General features: G+C 49.3%; 1 protein-coding gene across 3 annotated transcripts in view; it reads left to right on the forward strand.

Annotated features, from left to right (window-relative positions):
• Nucleotides 1-14,391, forward strand: part of PLPP7 (phospholipid phosphatase 7 (inactive)) — a 43,628-nt gene that overhangs the window by 17,860 nt on the left and 11,377 nt on the right. The window contains exons 1-3 of one of the 3 annotated variants that reach the window (XM_043530683.1): nt 328-1,934; nt 2,016-2,211; nt 8,947-9,409. In XM_043530683.1, the coding sequence (XP_043386618.1) occupies nt 8,959-9,409 (451 nt within the window). In that variant the 5' untranslated portion in view covers nt 328-1,934; nt 2,016-2,211; nt 8,947-8,958. Of the gene's footprint in view, nt 1-327; nt 1,935-2,015; nt 2,212-5,496; nt 9,410-14,391 lie in introns of those variants that run through there. The other 2 variants (XM_037879803.2, XM_043530682.1) reach the window with 2 other exon arrangements.

A 14,391-nucleotide genomic window follows, 5' to 3' on the forward strand; every position in this document is an offset into this window, starting at 1 on the left:
GGGCAGGATCTGAATTGTATTTCAGCCTCTCCAGTGGATCAGTCCCTTGGACGGTGGGGGAACAAAATCCTGCTTCAGTTTCTGCTGCAGCATCAGAAAGGCAGCCAGGTCAAACTTTGCAAGAAACTCATTTTCATGCCCGTGGCATTCTCATGCAGCCCAGCTGTTCTTGCAGGCTTTCCAGGGAGGGAGCTCTGTGCATGACAGCTTCTTTCCCTCCGCCCCAGTCCAACTGCAGTATTATTAGCAGGTCTCTCTCTCTGCCGCTCATACCTCCCTCCCTCTCTCTCCCAGCCCTCCCCCTGTATTCCTCGCTTAAACTGCAGCTGTTGGAGCTAAACCTCTTTGCAAAACGGCATTTCCTTTCAGCAGCTTCAGGCATTCTGGGTAATGTAGTTTTGGTTTAATTCCACCTATTTAAAAAAAAATGCAACGCATTTTCTGTCACTTTAATTTTGGCCCTTTTTTTTCCTCTGGAATATTTGCTGGCTGAAGTTTGGTAGGTGGATTCAATCAGGGGTACGACATCCCTTTAGTCCTAGGCTCTCTGGGCTGGGTGGGGATTCTGGCAATGGAAAATCGAAAGCTCTCCCTAGTGGGAAAAGGACTGAGGAGTAGCTGGCACAGACAGAAAATTGAAAGTGGTTGTGAGGAAGCAATGGCTGGTGGAAAGTTATTACCTTGTATTATTGATACTTGCCATGGTCTTGTTGTATAGCCAATGGCTGAGGTTGAGAGTTTTCCTCACTGTGTTGGGTGCAGAGCTCTGTGGAGATCTGAGCATGAACCCTGCTGGGTGCTAAACACAGCTGCAAACCGGGGGGGGGGAGACGGGGTGTGCACACGTGTTTATAGAATTATTATAGGTCTTAGTGCTTTTCATCTGTAGTGCTCAAAGCTCTTTACAAAGATGGTCAGTATTATTATGCACATTTTATTGCTGGGGAAACTGAGGCACAGAAATGTGAAATGACTTGCCCAAGGTCAACCAGCAGTATAGTGTATTATATCAATATAATAAGATGGACACTTGTGTGTTATTTACATTCACAATTTAGCTCAGACAATGTGCTTTGCACTGCAATCTACCCAGGTACAATCTCTGCCCTTGATTCTACAGCCTTCTAATAGATACACAGAAGGTTGGGAGGCAGAGGGAAATTCAGACACACGGATGCCTTCGGGACAGGGCGAGGTTGTATCTGCTCCTTGTGGGCAGTGCTGGAATTGCAATGGAGCCCATTGGATCTGAGACCCGAGTGAAAACACAAGAATTTCCCTGGGGTGTGCTGGCATAAAGTCCTGTTTCCAATGCTCAGTCGGACCAGTAATGTTCAGCCTTTCCCCACCCCTCCTTCTTTTCAGCCAGGCTCCCTCCCTCTTCCACCTCTCTGCCCTGGAGAACAGAATGAGGTGCCTCAGCGTGGGTGGGATGCTGAGCCCACGCCCCTTCCTTGGCCTGCTCCCCATCTTCATGCACCTTCCACTCTTCATGCAGAATGGAGCAGAACTGGCCACCACACTCAATAGGTTGGGGCAGAAAGAGCCAGAAAGGAGGGACAAACAGGCCCAGAGACCACCACAGAAGGAATTTCCCTAGCTGATAGGGTGATGGGCTGATGGGGAGGGGAGTGGTGAGCTGCTAAGCAAGCCCATGACCGTACAGGAGTGGGGAGCAGAGACCAGCCCCAGATGGAGCAGGCGAGATCGTGAGGTTGCTCCTATTTGACTTTAAAAGTCATTTACAGTCTACCTACAGATCACCTACAGATTAGCTAGGCATGAACACAGGCTTCCACGTTTTGCAGCCACACCCTGTTGTCTTGTGAAATTGTCAAATTAAGCTAAGCCGGATCAGAGCTGGTCAGTCTTTGATTGGAAGCTTCCAGGGAAACAGCTTTTAGAAGGGGGATTCATTGATCATTCAGCAAGTGGTAATATTTTCTTGCTTTACATTTTTCAAAGTGCCATGCAAACGTTGGATTCATTACTGATTATTACTATCCCTGCAACAGACAGGGAAACGGAGCCGCACAGAGCATACAAGGGAGTGATTTGCCCATGAGCTCACATCAAGTCTGGTGGAGGGGGAAGTAGAACTCAGAAGTTCTTGACTCCCAAGAAACTTCTTTCTACCAAGTCAGTACTGAACCAGTGCTCTGGACATTGTGATTCTGGGAGTGATGCTCTGCAGACAAGACTTAAAACAAAGTAATTCAAAATCCCATTGCACTTTTTGCAAGAATTGAGTAGAGCTGTGTGGCCAACAGAAGTTCTGTTTTGTGCAGGATTTTAAAATCTGGCTTTGTTCTGAAGGGGAACAGAAACTGAAAATTTCAAAATATATTATAACATAAAATTTAAAAAAAGTTGAAATAAAACCAAAATGATTCCATTGACCCAATCCTCATTTTGGGGGGAATTTTTCTGCACTAAGAATCTCCAATTTTTGAATATCTATTCCAATGCAGAACTATAATTTCAAAACAAAAAACTGAAATGTTTCATTCTGAAAATGTTGACAAGGGGACATTTCCACCTTGTTAGATTCCACCCCTCCCCTCCCCCAGTGTTCTTCTGAAATTAACCCAGTTTTCAAGAAGCATTTTGATTTCAATAGAATCTGGTTCTGTTACAATTTCGCTGAGCCTGTTTAACTTTGCTGTCTTCGTCAATTTCTAATTTGGGTCATTATAGTCTACTTATAACTCCAAATCATCTCTGCAGCTTCAGTGGGATTCTTCTTCAAGTTTAGTGGTACGTGGCTGCATAGCATGCTGGGGACTGTTAAACAATTGCCACATTCCACTCCAGCAGTGGCTGCATGTGAGGACTGGGTAAAGCAATACCTGTGCTATAGTGTGGAGAAGAGCTTGAAGGTGAAAATGTTCACGCTGAAGGCTGGCCTTTGAGGCCCAGCAGTAACCCAACATAATGTAGCGCTTGGGGATATTTGCTGATTCCTTTGGTTGTCTATGCTTTTCCTTCTTAAATCTGTTTTTGTGTGCCCCAGTCTCACATTATAACATGCCCACTCTCCATTCCTCCTGGGGCTGTTTTCTCCTGGCAGCAGGGCTGATATACTGCACTATCACCTTGTTTCAGCAGAGGATGACGGAAATACAGCACCTTCTTTTATGGGGTGGGGGGGGAGGAAATACTGCAGTATTCTCCACTAAAGGACTCAAATACTGCAGCTGGAGCCAGCGTTGCTGTAGCATTTCGGGTTAATACTCCAGAATACTGTCGTGCATTTTAAATAAGGTTCCTTCCCTCACCTCCCATTCATCACCACCACCACCTCCTTCACTGCCACCTCCAAATCAAAAGCCTACTGAAAACCAGTCCTATTGTAGGAAGGCAGAAGGCTTTGCTGTTGAGCAGTTTGGCTGCAAGTGTCTGCTGCTGCTTCTTGGCTGTGGCTGCTGGAGCTTGGGGTGTGCTGAAGGTGTCGGTGATGCTGGTGGGGATGGGGAGGTTTCCAGAATCATGGGGACAGAGGCATTGCTGTTCTTCCCTGACTGCATCTCCAGTGCAGGCTGCGCAGCTGGGATTGCCAACTGAGCTGATAGGCAGCAACAGCTATGCAGGGGGTTTGGGCCGTCAGACCCCGCCAGCCCAGGGGAATGTGGTGCCAGCCTGGGAGAACGAGCCTGCTGGTTGGGGAGGGAGCTGGCAAGGAGGGGAAATGTGCCGGGCCTGGGCAGAGGCCACTCACAGCAATCAGCCACCTTAGGCAAAACTTCAGTCTGCTGCCCTCAACCTACTCTCCTAGAAGTTTGCAACAGCCCCTCTGCGCCTCCCCGACTGCTGCTACCCCCTAGCCCTGAGCCTCATGCAGCCGGGTCAGAGGCTGATGAGCCAGACCCCAGCCTGGGCCTCTGGGACAGACCCCAATCTGACATCCCAGTGGGTTGAGCTGGGCCAGGCCACCATGAAAGTCCCCTCAGGCCTGTGCCCTAGGCCCTGCAAGCTGCCAAGACCTGCTCTTTGGGCCCACAGTATCCCTGCCTGCACCAGTCACCCCGTACCGCCCGGCCCACCCCCTGCACTTTCTGGATTTGCATCTCAGTGTTGGGCTCGTAGCCGTGTCAGTCTCTCCAGAGCGCACACATGGGGGAGTTGAAGCAGAAGGTGGAGCAGGAGCCAGGCACTGCGTGGGCAGCAGGGGGGTTAGCTGCCAACCTGAAGCCGGGTGGGGCATTGCACTTGTGGCTGAAGGCCTAGCAGAACCTGCGGTGCTGCCAGGAGCAGCCCCAAGCCACTCAGCACCGAAGCCACTGCTGTGACCACTATCTTACCTGAACTGGGTTCAGGGAATAGCGGAGTGAGGGCAGGAACACTTCCCCAGCAGCTCAGCTGGGGACCGCTTCCTGCTTCGTGGAGCCACGGCTGGTGGCTGCCCACATGTCTGGGCAGCCCCTCTGCCGCCACCACCAGTCTGCCGCCTTCCAAAACCTGCCATCCTAGCCAGCTGCCTAGTCTGCTATAGCTAGCAAGGCCTCTGAACTGTGGCCTCAGAGAAGGGATCTGGGGAAGGGAGCTGGAATCCATCAGCCTGGGAGTTCTCCAAGGTGCTAAAATAAACCCAGTGTGGATCAGATTGCAAGACCAAAATAACCCAGCAGCAGCCTTGGAAATCTGAGCAGAGAGCACAGCGCTCAGCAGAACGTGTGTGAGGGAGGGAAGGCACATTTTAATGGTTTATTAATAATATTTCAAAGCTGTGTATTTCTGGTTAGCTTCCAAAAAAAGGTGTGCCTCTGCGAACCCTGCTTCACTTCTCCTGACATGCAACATGCAGGTGCAACATGTGTCTGTGCTCAGAGCAATCTGTGAATGATGCAGCCTCAGTGTGATCTGTAGGAAACCCAAAACTTTTCTCTTGAACTCTCCTTCCCCTCCCAGGCGATGGACCATTGCAGCCTTCCTAGTTGTAGGGCTGCTAGCAACAAGCTGCTAAAAGCAGAGTTCCCTGCCCAGTCCAGTCTTACCCCTGAAAAGGGGGGAAAGGGATGAGTTGCCGCCTCTCCTCCCTTTAGGAAGAGTGGGAACTGGACAGATAATTGCCTTCCTCTCCCATCAAGCTGCTAGGAGGAGGACATTGGGAAATAAGCTGCTAAATCTGTGGGGTACCCTAGTTAACCACTTGTGCTTATGTTTAAGGCTGGGACCCTGATTAGAGCTTGTGGAATGTGTGTATGTGTGAGAGAGAAAGAATGTCCCCCCTGTGTACTGGAAAGTAGTTGGCAGGAGAGAGACCCGTCAGATTTAAAATTAACCCCAAGTGTTTGCTTTCAAAGTATTTTTCCCTGTGATTACTCCACTAGGGAAACTGCCCAGTAACAACGTCCTCCTCCCCACCCCCACCCTCTCGCCATGGCCCAGAGAGACAGAACTCTTCCTCCTGATTGTTAGGACCATTGCTACAAAAACAACACTTAACTGCAAATGACTCCCTTCCCCCCCCCCCCCCCCCCCCCGAGCAACACCCCTGCAGCAGGCAGTAGGAGTGTCTGGGCCATTCAGAGCAAAAGTGATAGCTGTCATAAAGTTAAAGCGGTGACCTGTCTAGCCTATGGCACGTGGGTGGTGATTTTCCCATGCCATGGAACCTCAGCACAGAGTAATGGCAGACCAGTAGTAACAGGGATATTGACCGCTCTGATAGCGTAAGAATGCAGCTGCATGACTCTCTGATCAAATGGGACCTAGTGCGTGCCTGTGGTGTACTACTAACAGCCCTCCTGTGCTGCCTCTTGTCTGTGTCTGCACGAGTGTGTGGTTGTGTGTATTGTATATGCATATAAGTAGTAGCTGTCTTTACAAGCCAAGCTGGGGTGTGGCTCCTGGGATGGGATAGGTGTGTTTGGAGAGGGGAGGGGACAGAAAAGTTTGCTGCAACGCAGTGAAAGAGCTCTGTCCTCAGCTGGTCATCACATAGCAGTGGTTGATCCCTGGGGCAACAGTGGCTGAGAAGCTGCATTAGACTGAAATACATTCCCTCTCTATGGATAACAGGTAAAAAATATATCTGGTGGTCTGAGAAAGAGGCTAGGAGTTGGGACTCCTGGGTCCCTTTATTACCTCTGCCACTGATTTGCTTGGGCACATCATGGGCTAACCTCTCTGTGTCAGTTTGTCTGTAACAAGGTCTTATACCACCTCCCTCCACAGGGCTGTTGTGATGCTTAATTAATTCATGTGACACACTTTGAAAGACTCAGATGCAAGGTGCAATAGATGTGTAAAGTTTTATTATTTATTTTATTTTATTATCCTCCAAAGCCAAAACCACCTCCTACAGATGGTTTCAGCTCTCCCGTGCAATGTATGACTTAATGCTTGTATTGATAAATAGCACTGGAACCAAGGAATGTGCGTGCCATAGGGCAATGGTAATCTGTAATTGCACTGCCTATCATGTGAGGATTTCAAGGCCCGTGACAAAGATGGGTGTGTATTATATCCACTTGACAAATGTGGAAACTGAGGCATGCAAAGAAGCCTTGTGGCTTGAAGGGCAATCCAGCAATAAGACTCAGCCTGGCCTACAGGGCTGCAGAGAAATGTCCCTGGAGACACCCCCTGTTCCTTTCCAAGCAGTGCCAGATTAAGCACAGATCCATTGAGCTGTAGATCCAAATCTTACATGGCAAAGGCTCTAGTTCCAACAGCATTTAGATCTACTGAGGTGTGGCTACCACCCGCACAAGGGGAGGGGGGGACTTGGTTGGGGGCTGGCCCAAGCTGTCCTCTGCTGTCCTGTTTGTATTGCATTAGGGAGCTTGATCTGAGCCCCTATGCAGATGTGGCCTGAAGCAAGAGTAGGGAACTTGCTGTTGACATCTGTCAGTGAACAGGGAGAAGAGCAGCCCAGAGCTGCATGAGAACTCCAGTTGGACAGGAGCTCTAAAGGGCAGGGAGCTCTCTGCTGGCATCTATTGGTGAGCAAGGGGAAATGATTGAATGGGCCAGGCCTCATTTGCATTTCAGTTATGTGACAGTTTGGTGCATTTTGGTTAAGACACAGTTAAGTTTTGAGTTTGGGGGCAGTAAAATGCTATTGTCCGTGATGGGAAATGAAGGGACAAGAGAACTGCATCAAATTTGCCTAGGGTGAGAAGTCACCCTAACCGCGATTGTGACCTGGCACAGCTGAATAGCAGTTACTGGACAAAGTCTAAGTAAGTAATTTGAATGGATAGACTGGGCTCTACCTTCTGTTGAGATGCCCTTCCTGGTGGTAGGGGCTTTGTTTAGGGATGCTATATGTCATTGACTTTTCCCTGCAGACTCCTTACGGAGGTAGCTTCAAGACGGTGGTTGGCTTTGAGGTGGTGGACAGAGGTAAACTGAGGTGCTTCAAGGCCGTGCAGGGAGCTGAGGTGGCTTGGGCTGAAGCCACAGAGAGCCGCAGCTTACCGGAGGGACTCTGGTGCAGGCATCTCTACCTAGCAATCAAAGCTGAAATCGCTTCTGCTGGGTCAGGCGGTAGAAGACCCTTCCCCCTCCCCCTGGCAACCCAGGCAGCACTTCCCTTAGGGGCTGATGACTGAACTGAACACCTCCAGCCCTGGACACCAAACTGCAAGTGGGGGAGCTGCGGAGGAGAGAAGTGGCCAGAGTGCATTAGGAGGACTGAGTTTGGAACTACTGCTAAGACACCTTGGGGCAGGGGGGAAGAGTCTTGCCTAATACTGTCCATTTATTAACTGCTGCCTTTCCCGAGCTCATTATGTTGCCCCTCTTTCTTCTCTGCCCCATAAAGTACTCTTCGTTTTAAACCCCTGAATTCCCCATCCCTCTCAAAGCTATGCAGCATCAGTTGGTCTCCCAGTAACATGCCTGTTACCTATAACCACTTCAACACACGTCTCCCTAAGAAATCAATCACATCCTATTCCCTGAGCCTGTCAGTTTTCCCATACTCCATGCTTCCCCTTGAATCTCGTGCCTTGTAGTCTCTCTGGTCACACCTTGCTCTGCTACAGATGCTAACTGCATTGCAATCTTCCACACTGATTTGAGTTTGCAGGTGTCGCCTGCTGGGAATCAGGGTTCTGTGATTCTGTGCGATGCAGTACAAACATGCGCTACAATGAGGCGGGCGGGAGAGAAGGGGGAAATCATTAGCAATCCAGCATCTCTCTTAGTCCAAAGGCAGGTGCTGCTACACCTACAGCCCGGAGGCGAGCAGGTTGGTGGAGCAGTTACTGCAGGAGTTTAGAAAAGGTGGCTGGGTGTTGGGAATATAGGACTAGTGATATTTGAAGGCAATTAACACCGAGGAGTGATGGGAATTATTTAGGGCAGCACAAAGGGGGACAAGGGGGCCAGTTATGAGCCATGGGCTTGAAACTAAGTGAGGGAAAAGAACTGGAGAAACTCCCTGACAGTGCCCCAAGGAAGCCTCCTCTCCTGAGACTTCAAACCCAGGCTGCACAACAGCCTGCGGGGATCAGCCCTGCCCTGGTAGGGAGGGGGGCGGGGGGTGTCGTTTTCCAGCTCTAATTCCTCCATTAAATCAAATGGAAGAGCACGGTGAAAAACTACATTTCCCAGTCTCCCCTGCAGCCCTGGGGATATAAGCAATTGGAAGATTTAAATAGACCAGGCCTGAAGCAACCAACCTTTGGCACATAGAATTTCCCCTCCTCTTCTCTGTATCCATTGGCTGTTTAACCTTTTTTCTGGTGTTGGACTGGCTGCCCAGCCTGGCATTAATTTTTCTTCCAAGCTTGCTAGGCCCATGAAGTAAACAGCCATGTGCATTCCTTGCTCTATATTTAACAGCTGCAGTCTGTGCTGGGGGAGACTGCACAAGAAGGGAATCTGTGTCGCTTACCAAATTCATATCTCTGAAGGGGGGCGGTGAGGAGAGCTGATTGGAAGGGGAGAGGGATTTCTCTCCTGTACGTTTTTTTGAAAGCAGGTTTCCTCTAGGGAGACTCCACAATGCCAGCATCCCAAAGCCGGGCCAGAGCCAGAGAGCGGAACAATGTCCTGAACAGGGCTGAGTTCCTCTCGTTGAACCTGCCCATGAAAGGAAGCCAGGAGGCCAGGAGCTCCAGCAGAAAGCAGGGCAGTCAGTCTGGTCTGGCTCCCACCCAAAACGAAGGCACCAAGGAGCGGAGGCAATCTCAGCAGCTTCCTGAGGAGGACTGCATGCAGCTGAACCCCTCCTTCAAGGGAATTGCCTTCAACTCCCTGCTGGCCATCGATATCTGCATATCCAAGAGGCTGGGGGTCTGTGCCAGCAGCGCCTCATCCTGGGGCAGCGCCCGCTCCATGATCACACTCATCGGGATCACAGGGCATGGTGTACCCTGGATCGGGGGCACACTCATCTGCCTGGTGAAGAGCAGCACGCTGGCGGGACAGGAGGTCCTCATGAACCTGCTGCTAGGTGAGTAAAATACTCCACCTCCTGCACTCAAAACCCAGCCCCTAGTCACAAGGGACAGCAGGCTTTCCCCCCTCCTCTGTCTTTTTCATCCATCTCCAGGGTTTTTAAAGGAAGAGGGAATGAACTTAAATTCAGAAAACTTATGTTTATGGGGTTCATGGCATTTATTGGCCATCTCTGTAGATCCAGGATGCGCTGGGATACCACATTGATGAGTGTAGTACGGTGCTCAGATACCATGGTGATGGGCGCAGGAAGGTGCTCTGATACCATGATGATGATGGGCGCAACATAAGGACCTAGCGGGCACGTGCTAGGTTCTGTGCCTTCCTTCCATTTGGCTACTCCTGGAGTAAGGACCTGTGCAATGTGAGACTAGCAGAATGAGACCTGGAATGGTTAACGACCAAACCTGTGGGCAGGAAAACCTTATGGCTTTGATGCTGTCAGCCAGATCCTTTATTTAAACTGTATCTGTCTCCCTCAGAGGCTTAGTTGGGGCAGATTTAAAGATGAATTAAGATTTCAGTTGAGGGTGGTTAAAGGCAAAATGGGGATCAGAGTCACCCAAGTTCGGTGCTCTCTCTGCAAATGTTTTGTGTCCCCCTTCCCTCTACCTTGGACAGACTCTGGCTCCTCTTCTCAGCTGCCCCAAGGGGAGTCTCGTCTCCCGCCTGCTCCTGCTTCTTTGATCTTCCTCCCTTCCTTCAGCAGGTGCCTGCCCTGCACCATCACCTGCTGCTCTGCCTTGCCTTACTGAGCAGAGAGAAGCCCCTTTTAAAAGACTATGAGGACCAACTGGTGAGGAACTAAAGGCCCCTGGCAGGCCTGTACACATATCCTGTGCAAGGCTAGCCTCTGGGGCCCAGGAAGCCTGCGACTCTGGGCCTCTAAACATTTGCAATCCAATGAAGATCAAATGCTAATTTCAGCTTTCACATTTTTCCCCCTGTTGCTTGCCCTTTTCACTGCAAAGCTACGATTCCAAGTACAAAGCAGTCCCTGGGCTGGCCCCCTTCTCACAGGTTATTCACACTTAGCCATGCAGCTGCTAGCACCTGGCCTCTTGGGAACACAAACCCACATTGGTAGGTCCCCTCAGTTCTGAGGTGGTGCCCAAAATAGCCTCTGCTGGGCTTCCCCCAAATCTTAGCTCAGCTCCCCGTGACCCACAAAAAAAATCATTATTTTTGATCTTGTTCTTCTTCATGGGAAACATAAAGACTAGTTTCATCCCCTATTGATCAAAGGATGGTGTACTTTGTCTAACACCCATTGCCATAGTAACTAGGCAGTTTCCAAATAGGGGCACATTAGGGAGATTGTAGGAGACTTGGAACAAGATGCACGGAGACATTTCTGTCCCCTGCATCCCCCTTGTCACATTTCCATCATCTCCCCTCGTAGACTTGCCATTATCATGTACAAGGGGGTGGCTGATACAAAGGAGTGGCCAGTTAAATGCCCAAAATTAGGAGGGCAGAGATCTGCCTATTTATAGAGTGCCCATTGCAATAATATCTAAGTGCTGTCAGGATAAAAGGCCATACTGGGGATGTGTGGTTGGTGGACCCAGCCAGTAACCGCAAGAACCATTGCACCTGAGAGAATGAGACGGGCATAGTATGGCCAGCGAATGTGTGTCTGCCTGCTCCTCTGTTTCGTGAGTTGCTTCTCACCGAGAGTCTGGGATTTTCCCCCCAAGACGGATCCTTGAATATTTCAGTGACCTTTTAAATTTCTCAGCTCTCCTTCAGAAGGAGACAGGGCTCCTGTCACAGAGTTTACCTCCCCACAAGAAACTTGGTTTGCTGATACTGTCTGACATCCTCTATCACCCTTTTGTTTTGGCTCAGCCCCATATGCAGTTCAAATCCAACAGTACTTGGTGATAACAAAGCCCTTCTGGGTGGGGATGGGTCCGAGGGAATGAGCTCTTCCCACTCTCGCCCTGACCCTTTGGAAGGGGAAGCAGCAAGGCTGTTCACCCCATTTGGCTTTCCTCCCTTCCCCCAGCCCCTTCGGAGTCTGATACAGCGAGCAGAATTTCTGATGCAGTCTCTGGGCAGGGAGCCAGCCCATTACAAAGCGCTTGTTTAGGATTTGTAATCAGGCTTTGCAAAGGGAAGGAGTAAGGAGATTGTTGAAATGGGACTGGGGACCTGGCAGAGGCACAGCTGCAGATGGACAGCGGGCTGCATGCCCCCGAGCTGTGTGCTGGGTGAAAACTTCCCGGCGGTATGATGGTCTGTTTGGGTGGGGGTGCTGAAATCTAGCCCTGCGTCATCCTCTTCTCCCTCCCCATAGCATGGATCCCAGCTGTGGATCCCCTCCCTAGGCCCAATGGACCCACGTTGGCCCACACGTTTGCCGTCCATGCTGGGATTTATTAATTCACCTCTGTTTCATCCCCAGCCACAAATGCCAAGCAACCAAAGTAAAGAAGCAGAGTCATGGCCTGTGGCATGGCCTGTGGCTAGGAGGAGCGTATCTGTCCCCATTATAAGGGCTGCACTGCTAGAACACGCTTTCAGGAGAGCGAGGCCTGGGTGCTGCCAATCTCATCTGTTCAAAAATTACGAATCAGGCCCCCAAAATCATGAGATTTAAAACCGTACAATGTGGGTTCGTTTTATTTGGAGCATTTAGAGATCACATTTTCAAGTTTTTCTCTGCAATAAGGAGGGCTAGAAACTTACATTTTAAAATCAGAGCTGAGATTTTCAGATAATCATCTGACTCCAGCAGCTGGAGAAAATCAAATATCCTGGGACTCACAATAAAATTGCCACAGTTGGCAAGTTGGGGCCAGTGCTCCGATCCAGATCCAAACTTTCCCAAAGCTGAAGGGAGATGGGATCTGGTGTTCTGATTCTAATCCACCTAACAGAAATGGGCCTAAGTTCATAGAATCACAGATTATAAAGCCAGAAGGAACCATTATTTAAGCTCAGTACCAATGTGGACACAAGAACAAATGGATATAAACTGGCCATCAGGAAGTTTAGACTTGAAATTAGACGAAGGTTCCTAACCATCAGAGGAGTGAAGTTCTGAAACAGCCTTCCAAGGGAAGCAGTGGGGGCGAAAGACCTATCTGGCTTCAAGACAAAGCTTGATAAGTTTATGGAGGAGATGGTATGATGGGATAACATGATTTTGGCAATTAATTGATCTTTAACTATTCATGGTAAATAGGCCCAATGGCCTGTGATGGGATGTTAGATGGGGTGGGATCTGAGTTACTCCAGAGAATTCTTTCCTGGGTGTCTGGCTGGTGAATCTTGCCCACATGCTCAGGGTTCAGCTGATCGCCATATTTGGGGTCGGGAAGGAATTTTCCCCCAGGGCAGATTGGCAGAGGCTTTGGGGTTTTTCGCCTTCCTCTGCAGCGTTGGGCACGGGTCACTTGCTGGAGGATTCTCTGCACCTTGAAGTCTTTAAACCACGACTGGAGGACTTCAATAGCTCAGACATAAATTAGCGGTTTGTTACAGGTGTTGGTGGGTGAGACTCCATGGCCTGCGTTGTGCAGGAGGTCAGACTAGACAATCATAATGGTCCCTTCTGACTTTAAAGTCTATGATTCTATGTGATCGTCTCGTCTGACATCTTAAGTACCACTGGACGTCCCTGAATTAATTTCTGTCAGAACTAAAGCAGATCTTTGGAAATGTTGGCTGTTTTTTAAATGATAGAGAATCCAACAGTTCCTTTGGCAAGTTGTTTCAATGGTTAATGACTCACTGTTTAAAAAAAAAAATGCACCTTTTTTCTAGTGTAAATTTAGTCTTGTCTAAATAATGTCAATAGCTTCAACTTCCAGCCTTTGTATCATCTTATACCTTTGTCTGCTAGACTGAAGAGCCCTCTGTTATCAAATTTCTCTTCCCCATATAGTTACATATAGATTGTGATCAAGTCATCCCTTAACCTTCCCTTTGTTAAAACCAAACAAATTGAGCTCGATAAACTGATGCTCTTTCTGGATCCAGAAATCTCTTAAGCCTGAAGAGGCTCGGTTCTGCTGCCCAGTGTTTGGCCCCTTTTTGTTCGAATGCAAGCTCTGATTCAAAGGACACTGTCTATTGGGCCCTGATAGTATCCGTTCCATCTTCACCCCTTTCCCCTACTCACAAATCCTCTTTAAGGGTAAGTGCTCCAGCTCCCTGGTAGTGAGTCAGGGAAGGCACTGGTTTTAAATCATTTCTTCCTGCAGAACACCATCCTTCTGGGGATAATAATAGAATAGTAATAGTGATCCTTCTTGTGGCACCATTTAATGCAAGGATGTTCAAATGCTGTACCAATATGAGTTTGTTAGTTCTCAACCCTGTTAGGAAGGAAGGAAGGAGCTGGTATCATCCCCACTGTATCACTGGGGAAGCTGAGCCACCAGAGAGAGGGGAGCTGACTTGTCGAAGGCCATGCTGAATGGTTGTCAGGGGCCCTGTCCATAAGGGAAATTTGCTTGGGCCCAGGGAATTAGGTAATTCCCCCAGCACCCAGAAGTGGCTGATTCTGCTCTCGTTTACACTGTTGACTTCAGTGGAGCTACTCCTGATTTACACTGGTGTGAGTGAAAAGAGAATCAGGCCTGAGGTGTTGTGAAGGGTCTGGTACCAGGGCTCATCCCTCTTGGAGATATGGGGAACACAAAAGTCCTCTTTTGAAGGACTCAGACTTTGGCTGCACAAAGCCCCCCTTTTGATTAATTTCATTTAGTAACCAGGCTGGGGGAGCCTGATGAACCTTCAATGTAAAACTCTGGCTGTGGGAAACCTGGTTTATTATACTGGGTTCTGTAACATCAGGCAGTTTGGCTTCTGGGGCCTGATTCTCCATTGGCTTGCTCTTGGTGCAGTCCTACACACCTGTGCAAGGCGAGTGACAAGTGCTACCATGTGGATTTGGTAGCATTTTGCACTCGGCTTGCACAGGCATAAATGCTTATACAAGATGCATGTCAGTGGAGACACCAG

The sequence above is a fragment of the Chelonia mydas genome, chromosome 16 (genome assembly GCF_015237465.2).
Source record: "Chelonia mydas isolate rCheMyd1 chromosome 16, rCheMyd1.pri.v2, whole genome shotgun sequence".
NCBI classification, from domain to species: domain Eukaryota; kingdom Metazoa; phylum Chordata; order Testudines; family Cheloniidae; genus Chelonia; species Chelonia mydas.